General features: G+C 39.6%; 1 protein-coding gene across 3 annotated transcripts in view; it reads left to right on the top strand.

The window, feature by feature from the left end:
• phkb (phosphorylase kinase, beta) overlaps positions 1-27,301 on the top strand; it is a 110,351-nt gene that overhangs the window by 36,051 nt on the left and 46,999 nt on the right. For all 3 annotated transcript variants that reach the window (XM_042427718.1, XM_042427791.1, XM_042427875.1), the window contains 7 exons: positions 1,183-1,246; positions 4,933-5,028; positions 7,623-7,820; positions 13,171-13,228; positions 14,616-14,693; positions 16,233-16,391; positions 17,334-17,428. In XM_042427718.1, coding sequence (XP_042283652.1) covers positions 1,183-1,246; positions 4,933-5,028; positions 7,623-7,820; positions 13,171-13,228; positions 14,616-14,693; positions 16,233-16,391; positions 17,334-17,428 — 748 coding nt within the window. The remainder of the gene's footprint in view (positions 1-1,182; positions 1,247-4,932; positions 5,029-7,622; positions 7,821-13,170; positions 13,229-14,615; positions 14,694-16,232; positions 16,392-17,333; positions 17,429-27,301) is intronic.

The following is a 27,301-nucleotide window of genomic DNA, read 5'->3' as shown; positions in this document are numbered from 1 at the left end:
CTAAACTACGCTAACCAGCCTCTGGTTGTAGCTTCATACTTACTGTACAGACATGAGAGACTGCTATCAATCTCCTCACCTCACACTCGGCCAGGTGTATTTCCCGAAGTGTATTTCCAGCCCACAAAAACCGGTCCAAGACCAAAAGTACACAAGCATGTGGGTAGTGATGTCCACATAGCATAAGAATGTACTGGCTGTATATCAGTAGATTACCTTAAACTTGCTGACTTTTGTTTTGAGCAACATAAATGCTTTAACCCAAGCATGCAAGAATATTTCTGAAATGTAAAGATAAAGCATATGAAGCAATTAATCCAATATGACCTCAACTGGAATATACTAATACACTTTATATAAACACATTCACTGTTAGGAAAGGAAAACATAGTATACGGTAAGACTTTCATCATGTGAATCTTTGTTTTCCAACTGTCAAGTGAGACTATTTCATCATCATCATGCTGTTTTGGCCCTGCTTCCTGGTGTATATTTTTTAACCTCATGTTTTCCCACAAAGCGTCATATCTCCTCTATCTCTGCGAGGTGCTGACAGCTTTGCTGAACGCCACTGGCTGTTCTTGTGTGTGTGTGATCGTTATACAGAACTGGTTTCAGCAGAGCTCTATTCCACCTCTATTTTGTATTATCCAGCCATCCTCTGTATTTTAAGCAACGATTCAGGCTTCACTAATGGTATTGAACTCATTTTGATATGTCAGCAGATCTACAGCCACTCATCACAGAGTTTCCTGGTCTCTCCCCGCCCCCCCTCCCGTCCTTTTCTTTTCTAGGGAAATCTTGGCAGGGTAGAAAGGGAAACAAAATGACAGTGAAATTGATTCACGTTTAGTCTGCATTGCAATCACAGTAGCCAGCCAGTGTGAAATTCAGTAGATGTTTTTTTTAAGAGATCCATTATCTACAGTAGGCCACACTCTCAGGAGCCTTCAGCTTTATTGAATCCGAACAGATAGCCATTTAAGATTCAAGTGGGATTCTGAATGCCTCAGTTTTTTTTATTTTTAAAAAAAAATTTTTTTAGCCTCTGAAAATTGAAAGACACTCATGGTTCCTATCACCACCTTCGTCACAGGACCACTTTACCCTATTATGCATCAATGTCAGTGAAATCTGCTTTATGTGTGTTTATGTGATGCTCAGTATTTCATATCTTCGCAGCTCTGTGGGCCTGGCTAAAGCTGCTCTGGAGGCCATCAATGGATTCAACCTGTTTGGAAACCAGGTACGTTGAATAATTTACCCGAATCACGTTTTCTCTCCCTCATATGAGTCCCAAGACGCACATGTATTTCTTTCTTGTCTAAACGTGTCGTATGACGCAATATCGCATTATAGATAGGCAGCCTAGTTTGTGATTCAGATCTTCAGGGGCCTGTTACAGCTCCATACATCAGCGAGATATGCTTGATGTTTGCAGTGCCACTGTCCTGCGCAAAGAATTAGCAGCCTGAGTGGAGGAATATATGTAAAGCCACGGCTGTCTTAACAAGTAGATATTATCAGTATAATTAGTGCCGCTGTCATCGAAGACAGGATATTTCTCCGAGTGCATGTTTGACCATGAGGAGCTTCATTTAGTATGTTTGTGTTCAGCTCAGCAGGTTGTTTGTTCTCCTACACACTTTGATCGATGGCCACACTTGATGTTTGTTCCCCGTTTCCTTCTGAATCGCCCAGTCTGCTTTACAATGTCCATTAGTGGATATGTTTCTCTTTTTTTTCCTTCTTGCTTGTGTGCAGGAAAGGAAAAGCAGGGACATTCATTACACCTGCTAATGGATTGGAAAAAGAAGCCATCCACTTACTGTGGCGAGCCTTCTCTCTTAGTATCTTTTCTTCTTCTTTTCTCCACCCGGGTGTTAGCCAGTGATGGCTTCTCACGACATCCAACGCATCTGAACTTGGAGTGTTTTTCTGATCCTCTTATTGGGCTGTTAGGATGAAAGCTGAGTGTATATTAAAGTCACTGTTTGTGTTTCTCTTCTGATCAGCTGCAAAATGAGGGGTTTAACTGGGCCTAGACATGGATTTTGTCATTGAGCGCAGCTTGTTGAAAGAATCAATTTATAGAGGTGGCTGCTTTATGATCCATGCTGTGTGGGGCTTCTGTAAATGTGTGTGTGTGTGTGTCTCATTCAGTCTCTTGTTCCTCTGTGGGAATGGAAGCGCTACAAGCCATCCAGTTGCTTATTAATGATCTCTATCAATCTTGATTTCCCAGCTGACTCTCATCCTTCCAGCACCAAACGTTACTCCCCCAGCCCCTTTAACCGGAACATTCAGTACACTCTGAACTCCACTATCACATTTCGCTCTGGCTGCAGACACTTGTGGGTGTGTGTCACTTTTCGCCTTTGTGCTATATGAATGGACAGGCAGCCCTCAGTTTCGTAAACTTTAGATTCTTCCGTGAGTCTCAGAGTGGATGCAAAGATAGCAGCTTCTAGGTGTGACAAATTGAACTTGGTAGATAAAATTGATCTCACCGAGAGGAGGATCCTCCAACTTTAAAGCTAGTCATTAAATTCACAGAGCTGTGTACACACGGCTGGACAATCAAATCCTAACAGGTTCCACTTTCTATCTCGGGACTGTCACCTAATTCACACCCAGTCAAGAGCAGGGATGTAGTGGAGTGGACACTTGCCCAACTCAAACCAGCAATGTTTTTTTCTTTTCTTTTTTATGGAATAGAGTTTACTTCATCCTGACATAAATCTTTGAATTAAATTCTTGCACTTCATACCAGAGCAGAAAATGGTGTCAAGTTGATTTATACTGTGTCATTATAGGGTCTTTGAAAGGGTTATTGTGCAATCTACATTCTGTCAGTGTTTATTTGCACCCCCTAATGATAGCAGTCACAATGATGGTTTTCTGGTATAGATTATGGTGGCCTGTAATTGACTCATATTATGAAGTCACATTTTCATAACAAAGGGAAGCACGCTAACTCCCTCGAGTAGCTGGAAGGGGTAAGTGGCATAGTATGCAGAAGTATAAAAATTTATATTTGAAATTTTTACAGATTTTTGTTTTTTGGCAGTTGTTTGCCTATAGGTATGAATGACTGCAGGTAATAGTTCTCTTTTAATGGTTGTCTCTACTGTTTGGTAGAGCACATTTTGAGTTGTGATATCTTTTTAGAACATAGTTCTAACTCATACTTAACTCAACCTGACAAAGCATCTCTTGCCCCCAAAACATCCCCAGGCTGCACTGTGGTTTTCAGAACCTTTTCAGGTGGCTAGCAGCAGAAAAATCCCTCTTGGCACGTGGCCTATTAATGGTGAAGTTTTCAAATGTAATAAGATTTTAATTTATTCATTTTTTCTTGGATGTAGATTATTTTAAGAGGGCCGACTGCAGAGAGATGTTAGGATTTCGAATAATAAATCAAAAAAAAGCTCAACCAACATATTGAGATGTCCATTAATGGTAAAATTAGTATTGGAATTGTAATTTTCTGGACAGTCAGTAATCAGATAAATCCAGGTTAATATTAGTAATTATGATTCTGAATAGACTAATTAAAGCGCAATAAACAGTAGTGGACATTGTCCACGTCACTCTGATCTGTGGGCTTGGATGGTGAGGGTGTGTCCAGATTGAAGCGAATAGGAAGACTCAGTTTTCTTGTGTTTGAACACAAGTCAGCAATGGTTTGCAGAAAACTACAAGAAGAGGATCCATTGCCCAACAGGCTGTTGAGCTGTTGCACCAAAACTCAGATGAACTAGTCTGATCTAATTCTACAAAGACTGCACAGCATAATGTATGATTTTTTGTTGTTTCTATATGACAGTTTTTCTAGAATTTATTGAACTAAAAAAGATTATTAATGGTCTCATGTTAATGTTATGTTTGGGTAATTTTTTTTTCCATAAAAATTTTTTAATTTGTCATTTGCATTTTTACCATAAGTGAACATCTCAGCCAATTGATAGTGTCTCATAATTTTTAAAAATGTCAGTTTTTTTGTTGGTAGTGCACAAATGAACTAAGAAACTGCTTTTTTCAGAGTGGAACTATAAAAGGCTTAAAAATATATATATACTGGATTGTTCCATTTTATTGAAAAGAAAATATTAGCCCTTTGAATGAAGCCACAGCCAAGAGAGCAACATCCTAGGCTAATTGACTCGTCTGACATACTCAGTTTTCTTACACTCTGCTGCTATAACACTGGAAAAGGTTTCCCTGAGAGGGCCATTTCACTGACTTGTCACACAGCTGCGTACATTGGTGGCCCACAATCCACTGCACTATGCAAATTGCTACAGGAAAGCTCGCTGATTTGACTAAAAGCCCTGGCTGGACCTGTTTTAGGAAGGATAAAAAATAGACTCTGGTAATATTCATACATAATGCATTTGACTTACATTAGAAACTGCTTAGCAGGTTGAGGAGTGACTCAGTTGGTTTTATGTCAGTGCTGCTGATGGATGGATGAAGTGGAACAGACCAGCTTTTTAAAACCAAAAATGGTTTGATCACTTGCGTTAAGTAAAAGCATAAACTGGCCCCTCTCCCAAGTGCACCGGATGGACAGACTGCATTGACTTAGCAGCGTTTCATTTTTCTATGTGGGGATTTTGAAGCGATAGGATGACTCTTGACTCTCTGTTGTTCAAGCACTCCCACACTGTACTTCAAATAAATGTGCAACCCAAAAATATCACCCTGGTTTAACAGGGAAAGAGTGTGTTTTGATGTGCAGAGGTGTGATGGTGGAGGCTTTAAAGTGGGCCTCATGTTGTTTCAGCCATTATGCATCAAATGTATTTTCTGATTGACTTGTTGTGAATCTTTTTCATGTTTACAGGTATGCACATGCAAAACATTCTACTTTTAGCCTGTGTTCAGCTGTGACTACATTGCTGTCTGTATTTGTGTTTTCCTCTGCAGGGCTGTTCATGGTCAGTGATATTTGTGGATCTGGACGCCCACAACAGAAACAGGCAAACCCTCTGCTCCCTACTGCCCCGAGAGTCTCGCTCCCATGTGAGTCCATCCATCATCTATCTATGTATCTGCCAAAATCACCCTGTGAATGACTACTACAATATTTTTAATTGCCACACTAGCAGAGAGAGCTGGTAGAAATTATACAGACAGGTGTGAAAAACAGAAAAAAGCATCAAAATGTGCAAATGTGGACATTTTGCCATGAAATTTTGTAAAGATAATTGTGGTCCCAGAGGATGAACCCTACTGACTTTAGCGATTCACTGACTTTTCATCTAGCATCATCAGCCGGTTGGTTTTTTCACTTATCCAGGGAGAGATGTTTTGAGAGATGTATCCTAATGGCTTTCGTGATTGCCACACTTTTCCTCCAGTGCCACCATGAGGTTGACGTTTTGTTGGTTTTAAGTGAATTTTCTCAACAACTACGGGATGAATTGTCATGAAATTTTATACAGACATTCATGTTCCCCTCAGGATGAATTGCAACAACTCCACCATCATCAGGTCAAAATTTAGATTTGTCAGATATTTTGGATTATGTCGAAATACCCACAGAAGTAATAACATTCCCATCAGCCTCGCCTGTACTATGTGTTTAGCACAAATAAGCATATGTTAGCATTGAAACCTGCTGAACTAAGATGGTAGGCTTGGTATACATTATCCCTGCTAAACATCCACATGCCAGCATTGTCATTGTGAGTATGTTAGCATACAGATGTTAGTATGTAGCTCAAAGCACCACTGTGCCGAAGTACAGCCTCACAGAGCTGTTAGTATCCTCTGGGAACCATGGATATCTGTACTAAATTTAATGGCAATCCATCCAATAGTTACTGAGATATTTTGCTAAAAACAAAAATGTGAATCTCACGATGGCGCTAAAGAAAAAGTCAGGGTATCATCAAAGTCATTTGGCTTCATCCTCTGGGGAACAGGAATTTCATGACAATCTATCCAATATTTGATGAGATACTTGAGTCTGGACCGAGAAGCTGCATGCATAATCTCAACCTATCAAATACTGACATAGAAGCCTGCCACACATAAGCCAAAAATTTTAAAAGGTTAATTGCACACATCAAACAAACCACACACTCACATCAATAAGTCAGTGGATATCTATAATTCAACAATAGATTTCCCTCATGGTGCAGTCATTACACTGCCCATACTTGTGCTATTGACAGTTTAGTGTTGACAAGACATAGGGAAAGTGAGAAGTGGCTGCAGACCTGGAGGGAGGTAAAGCTAAAAAAAGAGGGGGTGAAAAGAGGCAAAAAAACAAATGGTATGTAGTTTGTTTGAAAAAGCAGGAGCAAAATCATTCCCCTTCTCTCCACTCCACCGCCTGCAGACACTTAAATGATCACATCTCTCTCTATGTGCTGAATGTGTCAGGCAGAATAGCGGCCATCAGCTTGTGAGGAAATGAGTGTAATTAGACGAACAGAGAGGCATTACAGCCGTATGAGATTGATGTTAAGGAGAAGGAAGGACTGCAGTTGGGAGTGGGAGACCAACAATTGCACAATGATGTCAAGATAACCAAAATATCAATATAATATCAATACCTCTTATACTATGGCAAAAGATTGGAATTCAATATTCAGTGTTAGACACATTCAATATCTGCACCAAATGTGTTCTGCAAGCTGGTATCCCATTTCAGCTGCACCTACTGAGGTGCATGTAGATTGAAGTTTTAACAAGTAGTCAAAGAATAAGAAGGGATTGGAAAAGACAGAGCAGCAGTTGGCTCCTCTATGAACTGCAGAGATCTGTGAAGATTTTAAAATATTACAACAGTACAAAACCTAACAGTGGTTAGTCCTGTAGCTGGCTGACATACTGGTTCATAGCTGTCAAAAAGCATGTGACTGCAGTTATTAGAGACTTCATTGCATAGGGAACACACAGGATATGTGTAATATTATTATTATTATTTTTTTTTTTATTAGTATTATAATTTTGGAAGCTACTCTGTCTAATAAACCTTAAATACTGTAGTACAGCTGTTTGCAGTGTTGTTTGCCCAGTGCTTGGGCCTAAGTGCTTTAATTTCCATTGCTTAATAGAGTAAACCAAACAAAATTGAAATGAGAGTTTTAGATGCCCAGTTATAATGGTTTTGTCAGGCCAATTAACAATATTCATTCCTAATAATTGTTCCAATTGAATTTTAGTCTGACAGTTCATGATTTTAAATAAGGGTACTTTTGTGTGTGGTTGATAACCACAAGCTTTCACTCTTTTTCACTCTATACCTGTCTGCTAAATTATCCTATAGACCATAAAGATGTCTGAGCTAAATAGTATAAGCCACCCAGACTTTAGACTAATGCAGTAACTATAAGTGATTGTGGTTAGTTTTTTATTCTATTTCCTCAATTATTTTGATACATTTTATGAGCCTGATGAATGGAATTTAAGTTTGTTCATATAGATTTGTGTTTGTCTAAAACTGCTGTTTTAGCTAAATCTGTAGCTTTATGTGAGTCATGTGCCAAAAAAATGAAATAAAAAATGAGTCATTGTGGAACAGTGTTTTATTTTGGTGGGAAAAACTGTAGATTTGTAGACAATGCTTTTAAGTTGTCTTAACAATGTTCTTTTCTTTCTGGCAGAACACAGATGCCGCCTTGCTTCCAACCATCAGCTATCCAGCGTTTGCGGTGGACGATGACGCCCTCTACACTCAGACACTGGACAAGATTGTCCGCAAGCTGCGGGGCAAATACGGCTTCAAGCGTTTCCTCCGTGATGGCTACCGCACCCCAAATGAAGACAAGAATCGCCGCTACTACAAACCTGCTGAAATGAAGGTAATGCTTGTGCCAAAAGGATTTGTACTTTTTGTTCTATTTTTCTCTGTTTATCTGCTTTATTTTTTTCTTTTCTTAATTGCTCCAGTGAATTCCTCCCACCTTTGATGTTAAGTAATAGGATTCGCCCGGTAGACATGACATGATAATTGTTAATAAGGCTAGTGGTAACTTCAGCTAAAAACAATTTTTACACATCTCTTAATGACAGACATGAAAAATACAGAAGACGTTGCTTATCCTGCAAAGTTTTAGTGAGACACACAGCTGGGTGTCATCAGCATAACAGTTGAAATAAATAGTGCTTCTGTGGATAATATACCTCAAAAAGGGGCATATAGATAGAAAACATAGAGTATAGATAACAGTGGAGGATCCGGGACAGAGCCTTGGGGAACTCGACTAGAGAGAAGCAGTCCCTCCTACTTAGGACATTTTAAACTCTTTTAGCAGGTCAAGTTTGAAGAGAAATGTTCTCAGTAGCTTTTCACCACAAAACATGTTGACGGTATTATTATTTAAGCAAAAAGACTAACGCCTCATTAACACCTGGTATTGACATGTGATCTGTATCTGAATACATTATCTGGATAATGACCAGTCAATGTGTCTTTGCATTTACACATTTACACCTGGTATTAAAATGCACTCTCATTATCACAGCTGTGCCAAGTTGTGTTTGGATCTTGATATGCAAATTAGATAGGCAGAGCTGGTGGACTTGTCAACAAACATGATGCATCCCAGGTCAGGGTCTGCTTCGGGTGGAAGTCATTCATTTCTGAATCACTTGTTGGGAGGGATAACTTCTAACTGCTGCTACTACTTGTACCTGCCAGAAAGAGGCGGAGCCAGTGACCTTTCAACTTACTGGGTTGATTTTTTTTCTAATGAATGTAGTCATGCTGTACAGATTGTATTTACACTTGACTGATCACAATGCGAGCCAGACTACCTCCAAATGCGGCCTGACTGATCCATCACATTCTGATCACAATGCGTTCTGAGTGCATTTACACCTTGCATCAACATATGTTTTTCCTTATCCAGATAGAGATCGCATTTTAATGCCAGGTGTAAATGGGGTATAAGAATCTACAGCCACACTAGTGGCTCTGTGAGGCTTTACTTGGGCACAGCAGTGCTTTGAGCTAAATGCTAACATCAGCATGCTAACATGCTTACTATGATATTATTATCATCTTATATGCTGTTGGTAACACATAAAACCTAAAAAGTTCAACTTGAAAGTGCCTGAATGTGACATTTAAAAAGTTTTTGAAATGTATAAGCCTGTAAAGGTATTATCCTTTTATGATAATACTAAGAGATCTGCCTGTGACTTAGCCTCTCCCATTTCAAGTGTTTAAATCCTCCAGATATTTCACCCCAAATCTTCATGTCTTTTAGTTTGCATGAGCGAGTTCCTGTCAATGTGTGTGCTCACGCATACAGTATGTATGTATGTGTATGACTGTGCATTCAATGTCCTTTTGTAAATCCCTTGTGATACTGGCGAAATGACATATGCATAAACTTCAGAATCAGCTCAGTGAGCGTACAATGGCTGCATCAGAGGCTGGACACTTAATGCTAAACAAATCATTGCATTATCTGCAGAACTAACCTCCCAGAGTGTGAGGTCAGGGAAGTAGATTGAGAGAAAGACAGAGATCAGCTGGAGTTTCTGTTTGGTGTGGAAACATTTAACTCTCTCAAGAGGTCTCATGAGTTCTACTGACTGCCAGGGAGTGTTTAAAACCTCTGTGGATCTTTCACACCTCAATGTCACACAAATGGCGTTGAGGCCTCATGAATTCAAGTGTGAAGTGTACAACTGCAGATTCGCGAGGCAGTACTGGAGTGTCTCCTCATGGAAGAGTACATAATATAGTGAAAAATTTAAGAGATGTGACACTATACTTTCAAAATAAGGTCACTAAAGGGTTGAAGTCATCAAAGTTTGTGACACATATAATATCACCAACTTACTGTAGTCCCACCTAGAGTAAAGGCTTGGTTGTTTCTCTAACAGAGGATTCATGAAAGCAACACCAGCTCTATTTCAATTGTTTAAACAAAATTTGAGGTCTTGATTCAGGCTGTCCTGTATTCTTCTTCACCTCCCAACTTATACAGTGAATATAGTTTATTAATGATATTTCTAAAATAACTGGTAACTGTAATTAATTGACATTTACAAAGAAAACACTAAATCATTTGCAATACACATAGCTTGAAATATTTGTCTTTAAAATAGCTAGAGTTCTGCCATGATTTGAAGGCCTTGTGGCCAGCAGTGACCTGTTTTCATGTACTTAAACTGGACTCGACAGATTGCTGCTCAGAGCTCTCACAGCTGCTATGTGGCTGTGAAAAATGTTTGAGATAATATCCCTTTCACAATATGAGATTGCATTTGATGGTCCTGTTATTTACAGGATTGTTAGAAACTTGAGACAGGTGCAGCCTTGGTGCTGAAAACAAAGAAAAGGCACTGAAAGCGGAAGTTGAGTCCTTGCTCGGTATGTTGCAAGTCCTTGCACACAAGGGGGCGAGCACACCAACTTTGAATCACTTGATACTTTGAAATTAGCTCTCTTTAATCTTGCAGCTAATACAATACAAAGACTCTAAGGCTAAGCATTAGTCAAACATTATTTAATGTGTTGGTTCCTTCAGGCTCCAACCTTCCCTCAGTTCTACCAGTAGGCAGAAAAATTTACTGAGAAAGACACTGATGCCAGTTAAGTTTCATAATTTAAACTCATGATTGCTTCTGCTGCAATTTCCCTTCCATCTACTAACAGTAATATACTTGCCACTGCATCAGCAAATACTGCAAGTGAAAAGAATCCATTTATATGAGAGGAAACTGTGCCAGTTGGTAACTTATTACACAATGCAGTAAATTTTACCACAAGATTACTATTTCTTAGTAATGAATATTAAAAGAAGCTGCTGAATTTTCAATATAGTAAAGATGCACTCACAAGTTTTAAAGGTGCAATGTGGGAATAACATCATAAACGTGAAGGAATAAGTAAAATGTTACCTCCTTTGAGTGATAAGCCAGCACACCGAATAATGAAATGCCAGGGGAGTGTCTGACACAGTATGAGTTCTGTCTGGTGAAAAAGAAGTCACAGGTAGACTAGGTCTCCCTGCAGAAGACATCAAGTGAAGTTGTTGTTGGTGTTTAAGAGAGAATTCACAGCAGGGCAGACGTCTGTGCTCCATGTCTGTTTACCATTGACAGAGAGCAGCAGCCTGTGTGATAGACAGTTTTACCAATCAGTCGAGCTGCTCAAGCACAAAACACCAGGGATCCCTGGCTGTTTACAGCCTCAACGGGCCAAAAAGCACAGGCCTCATTGGGTGACTGCCTCAGCTCTCCCTTTCTCTCTTAAACTCGCTCCCTCCCCCTAAATAAACCTTCCTCTGCTTCTGTATCTCTTTATGCACCTTCCTTCCTGCCATTTTACACTTTCTCTCTCATCCTCCTCTCACTACCTGATAGCTGCTGTTGCTTCTTATCTCTGCTGAAACACACAGTTTGAAGCCATGCATACCTGCATAATCACAGAGTGCAGGCATTAAACATTTAAAGAAGCACATTCAACACAGACAGTAGAGTCACTGCTTGGTGATTGTTATTCTGCTCCTGTATGTATGTATTTGTGTGTGTGTGTGTGTGTGTGTGTGTGCCAGCTCTAACAGCCATTTGTTATTGCATTAGAACGTAATCTCTGTCATCTTCCATCAGCGTGGAGATTATTGAAAAAGATGAGGGACAAAGATAGTGAGGGCTAATGACATGTATAGTTACATGGGCTAAAATCTACACACACACACACACACACACACATTTTGTAACAATGGATCTTAGGCTAATAAATGTGCAGCTGTTTGATCTTTTTACATGCTGACCTTGATGATTTACATACACTTGGAGACTAACAGAATAATTATTCTGCAAGGACAGAGGTGCTAACATTTTCACTTTGTGTTTGTGTTGATCCTTTTTAGGCGAGCACAAACAAGCTGAAATTGAATTATTGGAATTAATAAGGCTTTGATTCACTCGACTGTCCTCCCTACTTGTGACGTGTCACCAAATTACTTAAGACGGTTTGGTGTGTGATCCATAATAGGATTTCTGGCTGAGTAAGAGTCAGTGAATAATCCAACAAGTGATGGTGCTCATGTCAATCCAAGTGTTTGTTCTGGAAGATTTTTCCAGCTGCTGCCACATGCTGGCACTTTCACAGTCATGTATACACACATCAGTTACTCTTTCAGATTGATCAGTCAGTCAGTCAATCAGTTGCAGTCAATGTCAATGACGTGCAGAGTGTTTATGAGGGAGAGGTTTAATTCACAGAGAGAAACATAACATATGCAGATGTTTCCATACAGGTCATGAGGGGTCACTGAATGTATTGATGAGTGTGAAAATGATGTGAATCATATGTTATGGTCTTGACAGTCACCAGATCTCAATCCATTTGAACACCCATGAAAGATTTTAGAGCATTGTCAAATCACCAAATGAAGGAATGTTTTTTGGAAGAACGGTGTTCATCCCTCCACTAGAGTTCCACACACACATGGAGAATCTATGTCAAAGAGCTTTGAAGCTGTTCTGGTGGCTCATGGTGGCCCAACACCTTAAGAAGGCATGTTTGGTTCAGTTCAAACAAACCTGGTGTTAAAGCTGTCAATGAGCTGACTTAACATCTGGACTGAATCTGCCTGAAAAGGAGGGTCTTGGTCTGGCGGTGGTCTGATGTGGTTTGTATGTGGTGTGAAAGCAAAGCAGATCAACCTGTGAGCCTGAATTCAACAGCTAAACTATAAGCCTATATAGCCTACTTAGCCTACTTAATACGAACTACAGGTGTGTTTTTTTTGCAGTTTTTCTACATAATTTGTTTTTATTTATTCTACTTGTGAGTCTCTTAACATATTTTGTTAAAATGCTTTAAGTGCAGAGCCACAACCAGTTACTATATAGTGGTGGTCCACTGGGCTAACTCTCCTCTCAATGTGCCTCATGTATTTGTATTTGTTGTTGTATCATAAACTTTCTGACATCTCAGACCTTCAAATATCCAATCAGCACAACTTTGACTTTAAGAAAATGACCTTCAGAGGAAGCATTATCATTATTCCTCTCCGTTCTGTCAGTTTTCATTCACAATGTCATGTCTGCTATTTTCCCTGTGCCATGCTGTTCCATATTCAGTGCTACTAAAGTTCAGCCATCCGCTGCTTTCAAGTCCCTGTGCCTTTCTCCTCTCTCTGAAATGGAAAAGCAGTAATTCCTCCTCTCTCCATCTCTCTACAGCTTTTTGATGGGATCGAGTGCGAGTTTCCCATATTTTTCATCTACATGATGATTGACGGTAAGCCTTGTTCTATCCATAGCTGCTGTTAAGATGCCTCAAGTGGGTCATTGGAAAGATAGAAGTCAGACTTGGGGCATTTGACAGGAAATTACATTTTCTTGTTTGCCAGGTTTTAGAGGACTTAGAAGTACTTTTTTAAAGGGTTGTGATGTGTGAAATTTGTGGGTGAACCTAAGGAAATGGTCAGAAATAAACTAACGAGTAGTTTTACCACAAAAAAATATGAATTCAAGCATCATTTAATCCCCCTCATGAAATTTTATACTCCATTGACTTTTTTTATGACTGACAAACACTTTGTGATTCATGCCTTGTTATCCCATCTCAGACCTCTTTCAAACTGTTCATGTTTATGGAACCGTCTTTTAAAAGCCCAAAAAGTATAAGATACCCATCAAATTGATCCAAACATTGAAAACTAAGACACAATCAAAGCCAGTAGAAATGAAAACAAAGCAAAAGTAAATAAAATGTCCTAAAACTATTTTGTTTACTTACAGTTGTGTACTTATTTGTGAAGCACACAACTGTGCTTTAACATTAAAGCTGCTATAATCAATATTTTTTATCAACAATGGATCAAAATGGGAAAGGGGTCACTCGTAGCGACAAACCCACAGAGAATGATCACCTGACTCTACAATTCCCCCTAAACTTCACTGTTTTGGTTCACTCTCACAAAAAAAGCTCTAAAGTCAAACTGTACACAGCACCAAATGACACACAGATAAACTTACCAACTACCTGGTGAACACAGTGCTAAATTCTTAGCAGCTAAAGATCCAGGAGGAGTGGTGGGGACCAAAAGTAGAGCTAAAAGAGTAAGAATAATTATATTGGACTTTGTTTTTGTCGGGTGGCCAGAAACACTTGTTTATATGAATGCTATTTTTGCTCCAGTGTTGTTTGGGGACAGCTTGCTTCCATGTGGTCAGAAAATTAGTTTAAGGTAACTGATTGTATTGAAAGATTAGTGTAAATACGTTTAATGCATGTCATTTTATATCACACAACTCATGCTGTAATGTGGGAAATTTCCATCAAAATTTAAAAGCAAAGTAAATTTTTAAAAAGTTCATTTTGCTGTAGAGCAACCAAAGAACCAAGCTCATCTAAAAACTAGGTGATTAAGAGGTCCATGTTGCAGTTTTAGACCCTCATATGTAGTGTTTTCAGAACATGCCTATGTATTGTAAACACACAACATGCTCACACAAAGATGTATGCAAACACAGCTTCTACTGCATATCTCCTTACCATTACATGTACATGAGACTCTGAATTGTATACATTTGTATAGCATGTAGATGTTGAATGTTGTGTAACATTAGATTAACTCTCATTTTGTTTTTGATGTTATGGTGTGTGTGTGTTTGTGTTGCAGGCGTATTCAGAGGAAATAAGGCTCAGGTCAAAGAATACCGGGATCTTCTTGAACCCATCATCTTCCAGTCTTTTGAGGGTGAGTAATCACATGAATACACACACACAAATATGCAGTGACCACTAGATTACAAATTACAAGTGCACAAACATACACATGAATAACTTCATCTGATGTGACACATCAACCTGGCTCATCTCTGAGCTTTTTTTCTGTGTGTGCCTCTGTTCTTTCTCCCTCTAGCAATGAAAACTGTCTCTTATTAAATCCCATCATTCATATTCATACACCACATACTGTGACCGAGGCTCACGGGGGCGTTACATTCAAGTGAACTCAGCCTTTTCCTCATGAGCAAAGAGTCTGGCTTCCATATTAACCTACACTCATTGCTGTGAGGGGAGACAGTCAAATGATAGGGATGTCAAGAGTTTTTAGTTTCTATTGGTCCGTTCATAATAGAACGGGAATAATTGGAGTGTAGAGAATAATGATGTGAGACAGAGCTAACTTAAGTTGCCCTGGACGTCTTCACAGCGCCTTTGTACTGGTTATGTATGAATTAACAAAACTCCTGAAGTTAATTGGCTGAGTTTAACGGATAACAAAGGTGCAATTTTTTTTTTTCTCTTTCACCCTTAATGTCCATGAAAAGTCAAACCCCACAAATGTATTTGCAGCTATCACAGGTTGCTATTGTCTGTTCTGCTGCAGGTTCATCTGACCTCCCAGGAGTAATGGGCTCCCATTGTTTTGATGCAGGGTGCAGCTCTGGGAGACATGTTGCTGTACTGTATTGAATCAGCAACATTAACTACAGTTGTGTTGTCATTTGCATCAGTTTTCTGGTTTGGATTAGGTTAAATTCATATTAGACCACACTCTAAGGAAAAAGTTGTATTTTTCAGTTTACACAGAGTATAGAAAATGACTGCTGAAGGTGGTGCCATAAACTGTACAGGTATACATCCCGGTCAATTTTTCTACTCCTACTACTTATACCTTTAGACCCATTATGCACTCAAAGTGGCCAAAACATCATAATTAGACTGAATTTCACTACATTCACTACATCATTCAGTCTGACATGGTGCTCATGTGAGGCTCAGGAGCTGTGGTTGTGGTTGCTAGGAGCAACTATCATTTTCACAACAGTCGAAGAAATATGTCAATTTAAAAGTCGTTATATATGTGAGTTACAACGACTTACAATAACCGGTGCAGCTGCCGCACTTGTCGCCATTTTTCAGGCAATTGTTGTGTAGCTATTTTTTTATTGATTTAGCTATTTTTCCAGCTCCGGCACACAAATTGTCTTTGTGATCTTGTTTACAAAGCTGTGATTGGTTTGGTTGTTTTCCAGCTGGAGGAACAGATGTCAATGAGCACAACACCAGACCTATTTGAATCACTGAAAAAAATCGTAGATGAGGGCAGCCACTTAGAGATCTAGAGCCAGGCTAACCAAAATATACCTATCATCAATCGGTGAATCACTATTGAGCAAATCAATGTGTTAAGTTCTTGTTAGTTTTATTTTCTGTTTCTACCGATTTGAAACAGTCAGTTGCTTACACACACCCACATTGTTCTCACAGTCCTTGTCTCTCATGCCAGGCCACGCCGTGATCCCCAAATACTACCACGTACCGGCTGACTTTGTGGAGGCGGAGCAGAGCAAGCATGGAAGCCAGAAGCGTTTCCCTAGCAACTCTGGCCGTGATGGAAAGGTCTTCCTGTGGGGTCAGGCCCTTTTCAACATCGCCATGCTTCTGGGTAGGCCTCTATATGTGTATGTGCGTGTGTGTTTGTGTGTGTGCGTTTCTGTACAGCGGCAGTTCTCAACCTGGGGTCCGGGGACCGCCAGGTGTCCTTCAGGCGGTTCCAAGGGGTCCCCAGAAAAAAGGGGAATATGTTAATTTCACTATTATTTCACTGACTAGACATTAGCCCAATGAGAGAATGTATAAGAAAGACTTTCTGTTCACAGGTTTCACACTCTGCCAAGCTACAGTATAGACAGTTATAAATCTTATCAGAAGACGGGGATCCCTGAGACTACCTCTTATGAAATACGGGTCCACCACTAATCGGAAGGTCGGTGGTTCGATTTCCGGCTCCTCCAGTCCACATGTTGATGTGTCCTTGGGCAAGACACTTAACCCCAAATTGCTCCTGATGGCTGTGCCATCAGTGTGAATGTGTATGAATGATTAGATTTCCTCTGATGGGCAGGTTGGGACCTTGCATGGTAGCCCCTGTACCATTCAGCGTAAGAATGTGTGTGAATGGGTGAATGTGATTCGTAGTGTAAAAAGTGCTTTGAGTGGTCGGAAGATAGACTAGAAAGGCGCTATACAAGTACAGTCCATTTAACAAAACTAAGCTGAAGGTCATATTTGATGAGGTTCATTTTACCACTTTCTGTGTATTATGAAAGAAAATATTCAGGGTTATCAAAAGTCAATTTTTTTTTAATTATTCATGATTATTTCATGGTTGTAAGTATGATTTAATTCTGCATTGACATGAATCCAAGGACGCAGTCTGACTCATCCATTGTGTGTGTATGTGTCTGTATTAATGATGGGAAATTGATTTTTTTTTATTTTACTTCTGCCTTTAAGCTTGCCCTTTGGTGTTTGTGGGTGTATGGTTGTACTGGTATGCATGTTAATGATTTGTATGTGTCCCTGTGTGTGTGTGCTCACATTCTAGTGGATGAGCTGATCAGCCCTAAAGATATTGATCCCATCCACCGCTATGTGCCTCACCAGGACCAGCGCAACGTCAGCATGCGATACTCCAATCAGGTAAACTTCAGTGTTACTGTGTCTGACTGTCATCACTTGGCTCTCATCTGAACTCTGAGCACCTATTTCACTGTTTTTGGGGGGTTTTTTGTTTGTTTGTTTTTTTTTTTACAAATTCTGAATACTCCCATGCACTATGGACATTTAATGTCAGCACATTACATCCAAATACTGCTTGTAAATCTACACTCACCCTAGTACATATGACATATCAAAGCATTTAAGTGCTTTTGGCTTCAAGTAGTAATATCATGCACATGGTGGAAGTTATTTTTAATTGCTGACTATGTTTCATTTTATAAGTCAAGTAGCACTAAGTGCTTTATGCTATGGTGGCAGAGAGTAGGCAAGCTGCCCACTCACTATGGGAAAAAAAAGTTCTTTTTGTAATTTCTATAGTCTCGTCTAAGGAGAACAACTTAGAAGAGAAACAGTAATACCCAACAAGTTCTACATTTCACAATAGTATTGGATGATCACATGCCTGGGCTAGCCTGAGTTTTATCATCCTGGAAATTATCTTTTAGGGCTGCAACCAATTATTATTTTCATTATGGATTAATCTGCCAATTACTTTCTTGATAAATCATTTTGTCAATAAAATTTCAGTCAATATTTAAGAGATAGCTGTTACAATTTCCCACAGTCCAAGTTGACGTCTTCAAATTACTTTTTAGTCCGACCAATAGTCCAAAACCCAGAGATATTCAGTTTACCATCATATATGACAAAGAAAAGCATAAAATACTCACCTTTCAAAAGGTGGGACCATCATATGATTGGTGTTTTCGCTTTATTATTATTTAATTATCAAATTATTATTGATTATCAAAATAGTTGCAGATGAATTTTTTGACTAATCGTTGCAACTCTTTTCTGAACACATCTAGCCTACAAGAATAGACGATAATAATATTAAGACTTTCCATTGGTGATACTCATCACCTCTTTGTCTACCTGCTTCTTCTACCTGCCTCTTTCCTCATCGTAGTTGATTTGACTCAAGTATGACACGAGTGTGAAGTCAGATAGTTGCATTGTTCTCTTTAGGCTTTTTATCCATGTCCTGTAACCAAACCGCACTATTGCTGACCTTATTTAGAGTTCATACTAATACTGTAAATTAATTTAGAACAACAAACAAGCAGTATAAACAAAAGCGTATCACAATAAAAAGTCTATAAAAAGGATTATTAAAAAAAGAAATGTATAGCAATACCAGCTACTTGCATAAATGGCAAGAACCAACACGCGTTTTTGAAATATCTCACTCTGTCATATATCCAACCAGCTGAACTGGAGGGGTTAACAGAACAGGAGTTCTCCCACAGATACCTATGGTGTAGATTTTGATTTATAGTTCATCACCAGATATCAGGAGAGAACCAAACCTGATTAAACTTGTACCTGCCAAATCCCAGACTGTAGCTACGTTTTTGAGGAGGTGCACATAAACTACTTCTACAGCAGCTTTGTGCTTAGGCTCCAAAGCTGTTCTGTAACCCCTTAATGCACAACTGTACTGTAAATTCACCCTCACTCCTACACTGTCTGCCCACAAAGACCACCTCAGGCAATACCCCAATCCAATATATAAAATTTTCACTACCCACTACCCCTGCACTTTTTTGCTGTGTTATTCATGAGTGCTAAAGTTTTAATTACAATTCATCCATCAACACTTAAAAAGTAGAATCTATCCTTTTTTTACATTGCCAAGGGCGTCTAGCAGAGAAAGATTAAACCCAGTCCATTTCCTCAATGAAACACCTCTCTGAATGGTCTGAGGATTAATCCATATCTGAGATGGCTGGCAGCCCTGAGGATCACGTAGATGAAAGGTGCAGATGTTCATGATGTTCATTCTCTTTGCTGTACAGTGAGGACTGATACATCCTGTTCTACTCCTGTATGTTGTATTTCGGTTTTTGTAGCTGGGCTGACAAGGCACACAAGAGAGGAGAAGTCCAGAGAGGTATGATGGATGCCAGAGTGAATCAAATAGGTTGCAGAGAGAAAGATCAGCAGGAAGAGCAGTGAGTGAGGGAAAAAAACAACAAAAAAACCTAAAAGGGAGTAGAGTATATCAGCCAGTAGAAAAGCTTTAGAGGCAAAATACAAGAGATGAACATTTGCTTCAAAAGTACAAATGTCATTTTACTCTCTAAGGGGTACTAATCATCTTTAATACAGGGAAGGCAGAAATTGTAAGGGACTAGAATTGTACGTTGTTTCGTTGAAAGGTTTTGACATTTACAAGCTGTGCAGAGAGATTTCTCATCTTGTAGAAAAAGTAAAACTCCATTTTATTATATCATCAACTGACTGAGGTTTACTCTCACTCTAATGCACACTCTGCTATGTTAATAAACTGTTAATGTACGTATACGTAGGTCGACAACACCTGAGTTGCTAAAGGGCTAACAAAGAACATTATTTATTTATCAAATTTTGTATGATCTGTGCCTCTTTTGGAATACAGCTTGTTTAGATTTACCATCGGGATTAAATAGAGATCATTTTAAAACTTGTCATTGTTAATAGAACATCAGCATATCAGCATCAGTTCACTTGTATTACCAGATGCGGTGTGATATTTCTCTGTAGGAATAACAGGATGAATACATGCAGCTCCACTGTGCTGGCAGCATTGCTCTTATGAATTCTACTTCTGAACTAGTATGCAGTGTGAGTGAAGCCTGACTCCCCTCAGGTAGGCTGCATATTTTGTCAAGATTATCTGAATTTCTATCACAATAACACTTTGTTGAAACTGGATTTAGGCAGCGTGACAGCTCGCTGGGAGCCCGGCCTCTGATGCAGGCACCGCTCTGCATGCAGCCCATCAACAAAAGCCTATCACATTTAGTTTGATGTTTTCAGCCACATGTGGTCCAAATAAATGTGAGTGTGAATGAATGGTTTTACTCCGACTTCATTTTCGTAAAAAAAAATTGAAAGCCCGGTGGTTTGCTGTCACAGTGATGAGGTGCTATCTTTTCATGGCCATTTGAAATAGAATTCTAGGTCTGCACATCTTGTTAATGAGGTTTTTGAAAAGCTGACAACTTGTTACAGAATTTAATGCAAACTGTGAAAGCTTAACTGAGTGTGCTAGGTTTCTAGAACATAACCTCCTGTAAAATCACAACCTGCTGTTTTTGCACTGGTTTTTAAGTGGATAAAACAAACAAGATATAACATATTAATTATTGACCTTTACTGGAGCTGGAAGGTGGATATTGTTGCCTTTACACAGAACCAGGCTAGCTGTTTGTGCTAAACTAAGGTAACCAGCTACTGGCTCCAGCTTCATATTGAATTTGACACATATCAGTTTGGTATCTTCTCATCTAACTCACTGAAAGAAAGCTAATAAGTGTATTTCCTGAAGAGTCAAACTACTCCATAAATGAATCCTTTGAACCTGACTGACATAGTTTGCTACTTCTCAGAGTAGCAAACTCTTTCAAATCTCAACACCAGGTCTTGCCTCATAATCAACTTGTTTAGACCTTTTCTTCAGTATCAAAAGTAATCCAGTGTTAGTTATCTATACATTCATGTTGTCATGGTTACAGTGCAAACAGGAACTTTTTTGTGCAGATTCATTTTGCAGATTCGCCAAAATATAAAGAAGCTCAAAGCAGGATGATCGCTAACTCATCTCCACGGCAACTTTATACTTGTTGTTTATCACCCAAAGCATGATGGGAACCCTGGTGTGAAATGCCCTGAATCAGAGTTCACACAGTGCACTAAAACATCCACCATTACTAGCTGGTAGAGCTTGATGAGTGCAACATTTTTACACTCAAGATGACTAAAAATCATTTATCTTTATTGCTTGTTGTTTTTTTTTGGTAGCATTATTTAAGATAAAAGCCTTGTTATATCAAGTGTGCACCTGACAAAGATAGATAACAGTTACTGTAACAGACTCTGATTTGCTAGTGACGACTCAAAAACTCTATTGTTGCTCCAATCGACTTTGAAGCAGCACAGTTAACGGCAAAGAAGGCACATTCTGTCACAACAGTGGCCACTTCCTCCTTTCACAACTCCCTTTCTTATTTATACTTCCATTGCTAATTACATCGAATCTTGGATGTATGGCAAGAAAGCACATCACCTGCAGTTGAAAACATGAAAACAGCAGCCACCTGCGACTGCTACATTTGCATTTTCAGTGTGCTTTAGTGTGTCATTTGAAGCCATTGATGTTTTAGTAGAACTGTATTGTAGGCTTTGATTGCTCCTGATGTTCTCTGTATATGCACAGATTTAGTGATACATTTGAATTTATGTTTTATAGCCAATAATTTCAGCGTGAAACACATGCAAAGTTGTGGCATGTGTAACATTTAAAAGAAATCAGGAGAAAGAAAAGATTTGATGTGATGGAAGTCTTTCATTCGGTACGTCAGATGATTTGAAAGAAAGACATTATTTCAAACACAGGTGTTGCAGGTGATTCAGGTGATGCAGGTGGGGTTTTTATGAGTATCTTCAGAACTCAGTAAATTACCTTTCATTGGCAAACCGAACTCCCGAGCAGTAGCACCTGAAAGCTGATGTGAAGAGTATTTTATTCTCCTGGATGACATGAATGCAGCAAATCAACAGTCTCTGAGTTTGAGAGCGTGGCTCCATCCTGCTCTCAGCCAGGGGAAATTAGATGTGTTTGTTTATTCATGTGGCTGGTGCTAAGCTGAGCACCTTGCAGGGTCAAACACAAATTGTAGGCTTCATTCTCTGCTCCCTCTATCCCCCACTGTTTCTCTCACCTCTGTGTGTCCGTTTCTCTTTGTACCATCTCTCCCTGGGTCTGAGTCCTTTCTTCTTCCTTCTCTTTATCTATTTTTTTCTTCTGAGTCTTACTCACACCTTACAGCCTCAGTGCAGTTCGGTTTGTTTTGTCGGCAAAAGGCCTGAGATGAGCAGAGGCAAAATGAGGGAGAGGAAGAAAGAGAAGAGAGGAAAAGCAAAAAAAAAAGGAGAGGAGTATTTGCACTTTTTTTTTTTTTAGTTTGGTGTTTTGTGTTTTAAGCAATAAATTTGAATGTGTGTGTGTGTGTGTGTGTAGCAGCTGTCTTGTTGCCTCTGCATCACTGAGGTCCAGCGTTTGGTCTGCAGGCAGGAAAGGCACACGGGCGTGCTGAGCTTTCACATGCGGTTAAGGCTTGATTTGCTCGCTCCCCTTTCTCCCTCTCTATCTGCGTATAATCTGCCTCCCATTTTGTGCATCCAAAAGAAAAAAAAAAAAAAAAAAAACATATTTGTGTTATGAGTGTGCATGCATACATGTTTACATATCACTATCTCCGTCTTTGTGTGTATCCGTACGAGAGAGATGCATGTGTACGTCTGTGGGCGCCGTTGTATGCATGCTTGCGTGTGTATGTGTGTATTATTCATAGTTCCATTCCTTCCAAATGTTATGCTACCACTAAAAGTCCCTGCATCGATTCGTTCCACAGCTGGAGAAAATGAGATGCCGCACAATATTAAAGCCATGAATAGCTTGCAATATTGTACTGTTTGGTTCCGAGCTTATATAAGGTTACCGCAGGGTTATTTGACATCAGCTCTGACATTCAGTAAAGCATTGATAAAGAAATGTGTTGCAGAGGAGCTGGCGAGATTGCACTATATTATATAACGTATAAACACTGCTTTAAATAGCAATGCATTGTTTGAATAATTTCCACCAAATATCCAGAACACTCCATTTCGACAGATCCAATTTGGAAGCTATTTGGAACAGCAGGTAGTCATATCAATATATTTAGCCTTCAGTATAAGTTACAGAAAGAGATGTTGTGTCTTTAATCGTAATGTTTTCCCCCCTGAACACAAATCCCCACCTAAGTATCTCTAATATATGTGATTACAGTGTTATTTATGTATTTATTGCAGTGTTTTATTGTCACATCATTTTAATCCCATGAACGCCGTGACTCGAAAAAACCCTGCGATACCCTGCAAAATAAGTGACTCTAATGTGTTCAGAGCTGACATGGCAACAATTTATACTCTCCCACAGTAACTCTAAGAATGTATTAAGAATGCGCACAACACAGCATCCATTTTTACGTGGCCAGTCTAAATTTAAATATGATTATACAGCACATATCCCCATATTGTACATAGGTCGGGCTTCATGCATTAAATTTGCATCACGTGTGCACCTCAGCGGGGAAGGAATGTGGATTTTTTGCCTCAAACGACTAGCATTTGCAGGGTGGGAAGTTGTGATTGAGTCCGTGAACAGGGTGTCCATGCAACTTTAATGCGTAGTGGAGCTTAATGTACAGGAACCTTTTACAACCAAATGAATCTCACGGCTGTTAAATAGAATATGAAGCTATAAAGTAAAACTACACAACTTAAATATGTGTATAAGCCATGTGGCAAATGGTGAAAAATCGGTGAAAGTGCATCGGTAAAGTGATGCCGACACCTCTGTACTTTAATAATAGTTGCAAATGGATTTTTTTTAAAGCTTGACCCTCTGGATAAGTGCAGCTTTCCTTGATATTTAGCGGCTCCTGAAGTGCAGCGGTCGACTGTGTCGGTTTTTTCTGCATGAGAGACAACGCGCTCCCAGGGTTGTGAGGGTGAGTCAGATCAAACGCACCCCGGGGAGCGTGGCATGACATCCCACTGACAAACATGCAATAATACGCAGCAGGCGTAGCAACCGGATGATCTGAGAAGTCATGAATGGCTGTAAAAGTGAATTAGTTGGTTATGTTGCTTATATCGCACACTTGCTTTTTAATGTTATACCCTTAATCTACTAAGCTATTCAGGCATGCTCGCGGTGTCACATTCTCTCAGTCCGGGTCTGTCTCTTCTCACTCTCTCTTTATCCATTTTCCATCCGTCTCTTTGAGTTTTGTTCTATTTTTTTTGCAGAATTCAACAGCCCACATACACCCACATACAGCACTTGAAGCACATGTAAAAATAGCACTCATGTGCATTAGAAACAAAGCTACCTCCCTCTCGATGTCATTGTCAAACTCTCCAGGAACCTTTGGCTTCTGTCAGATTTCTCTTTTGCACACACACACACACACACACACACACATGTTTGCACTATGTGAGAACAAGGTTAATGGAAAAATTGTATTGTGGTCCACACTGCGGCAGCTGTCAGTCATCAATCAGAGATAAGGCGTTGGTAAGGAGAGGCCCCCGATTGGATAGTACAGTGTAGGGAACAAACATGCCTCCTTAGAGGCGAGATGGAAGGAGGGAGAGAGAGGAAAACGAAGGAGGTTAGATAGGTCAGAGAGAGATGAGGGGGAGTGAGGCCGAAAGATACAGATACACAGAATCACATGGTATCCAGTGATAGCGGGTAATGTGCTCATACTGTGGATCCAAGTGAGAATCAACACCCCAGAGTAGCTCTCTGCAGCTTTCAGCTAATTTAGGCCACTGGTACTGTACATTACCTCTCCTCAAAAAAATGGTGGAGAGTGGCAGTGAATTTGGCTGGTGAAGAGTGGAACATAAAGCAAGTAGAAAAATACAGATATTTTCACAGCAGACCCAACTACTGTAAACTATCAGTAAATGTTGGAGTTGGAGGTGGTGAGAGGACAGGACCCTGCCGATTTTATTGTGTTTTGCTGTATGTCTAAGAAGGAAATTGTTGGTTAACTTGACCAATTTGACATTGTTAACTTTATTTTATTTCATTTTAATTCTTCATGCCCTCTAGTGGTCGGAAAATGTTCCATGCAGGTTTTTTTCAAGTCTGTCTTAGACCAGTACTCACCTGCCCAAACAGTATGTACATCGAAACATTCATTGATCACTATGATGGTTCCTCCTGTCCATACTGACTGTGAAGATGACAATTGTCAAGGGAAACACAAATAAAACATTTGGTACTAGATACTAAGATTATAACTTTAGTTGATACCAGGGTGGGTGAACATTACTGGAATGCATGTTCACCCACATTGATTATATTGGATACACTTTATGAAGGGATTAGCTCACAGCCAGTGTGAAGAGGAGTAATAATAACAGCAACTCTTTCAATATACATACTGTATTGGTGAATGACTATTATGTTAAGATTTACAAGAAAGTGTGAACCTATCCTTTGAAGGAATAGTTCAGCATTTTTGGGAAAGGCCTTTTTCTTTCTTGCTGATAGTTAGATGAGAAGATCATCCAAATCTGCCTCATATCTGTATGTTAAATATTACAGAACAATCAGCAGCTGGTTACCTTGGACAGAACCAGGCTAGCTGTTTTCCTCTGTTTCTAGTCTTTGTGCTAAGCTAATTTGCTGATGGTGGTAGTTTCGTGATTAGCATACAGACATGAGAATGGTACTCTCTATTACCTTACCCTAACACAAAGCATAAAATCTAGTCCATTATTCTGTGAAAATGTGATTTCTCTTTCTATAGAATACAGATCTATTACACAGTACACAGTATACAGTATGTTATATACAACTTCAACAAATGTTTAGGTTGACATACAACCTAAAAGATTTGGGTTTCCCTCTCCATAGGTGTCATTCTTTGCTCACTACTCAGTCCTTCCATTTATTCCAAATGCAATAGAAAACACATAATTTCCTTTTCAGCAGAGGATTGTTGTAGAAAAAATCTTATTAGACAACCTTTGTAAAGAACAGCAAAGGAAGAAGCTTTTATGAACTGTCTACAAGCTGAATAACGATAGAACTGTTAGTTAGTACTGTTTTAGATTTAGCATCAAAAAGCGGCCCATAGGTTATATTTTGACTTAAGCAATATATAGTGCACTGCATGTATCAGGGATGTCAATGATTATGCCCTTGAACGCAGCTGGAGGAAGAGAGGGGACTTCCTCTCTGCTGTGTACAATGTTTTCCAGTCCGTTTGCTTTAGGAAGTTAATGTGTTTCATCGAGTGGTATGTACCGGCAGTGAGTGTGAAGACTTGTTTTTTTCTGCGTCAGTAAATGGACAGACTATATGTGGCCGCTTTCATAATCTCCCAGGGTCTTAGTACCAGAGAGCTGTGTTATTGTAGAAATCCTTTCAGTGGCAACATTCTACACTTACACCTCAATGTTGAATGTTTCACAGTAGTAGTTATGCGATCCTGCTGGATTCAAAGGTCAGTGGTAGGACGCCGTTGAATAATCTACGGACTGTCCCTTTCTGAAGAGCGCAGTGACACTCTGAACAGCATAGAACAGATGGACAATAGGATCCTCCTGACCTGCACACACACACACACACACACACACACTTACAATAACACCCTATTTTCAAATGTACACACACATCCTCTTCTTTATACAAGCTCTACAAACTGAATCACACATATTCACGCCAACGTGCACACATTTTCTAATTTTCCTTCTCTGTCCTCTCTCTCTCTCTCTCTCTCTCTCTCTCTCTCACACACACACACACACAAACACACATACACCCTCTGACACACAGATTGAGAATGTGCTAAACCCTGCTGTTTGCCAAATGGCCTGATGCCGGGCAGGACATGTCGAGCCCAGCGGTCTGTGACAGTAAAAGCCCTAGAGAGATGGCTACTGACCTTAACCTGCAGGGAAATGGACATCACTGAAACACACTCACACACTTTGCATACATTAACACTTGACACACCACCCGTGCTTAAATGCATCCTCTGATCTCGCACTCATACCAACACATGCACCTGCTGCTTTTATACACTCTCAAAGGTTGCGCGTGAGTGTTTTTCTGTTCTCCTCCGACACGCCTCTGCTGCTTCTTCTGAGTTACAAGCCGCGGTCTGTGCCAGGGGCCCCATTAGCTGTGTCTGATAGGCTTGGCTCCTCTTGTTTCTTCGTCTTACCGTCAGTGTTATT

The sequence above is a fragment of the Thunnus maccoyii genome, chromosome 1 (assembly GCF_910596095.1).
Source record: "Thunnus maccoyii chromosome 1, fThuMac1.1, whole genome shotgun sequence".
Lineage (NCBI taxonomy): Eukaryota > Metazoa > Chordata > Actinopteri > Scombriformes > Scombridae > Thunnus > Thunnus maccoyii.
The sequence above is the reverse complement of the archived record's forward strand: the minus strand, read 5'-3'. Positions and strand labels throughout refer to the sequence as shown.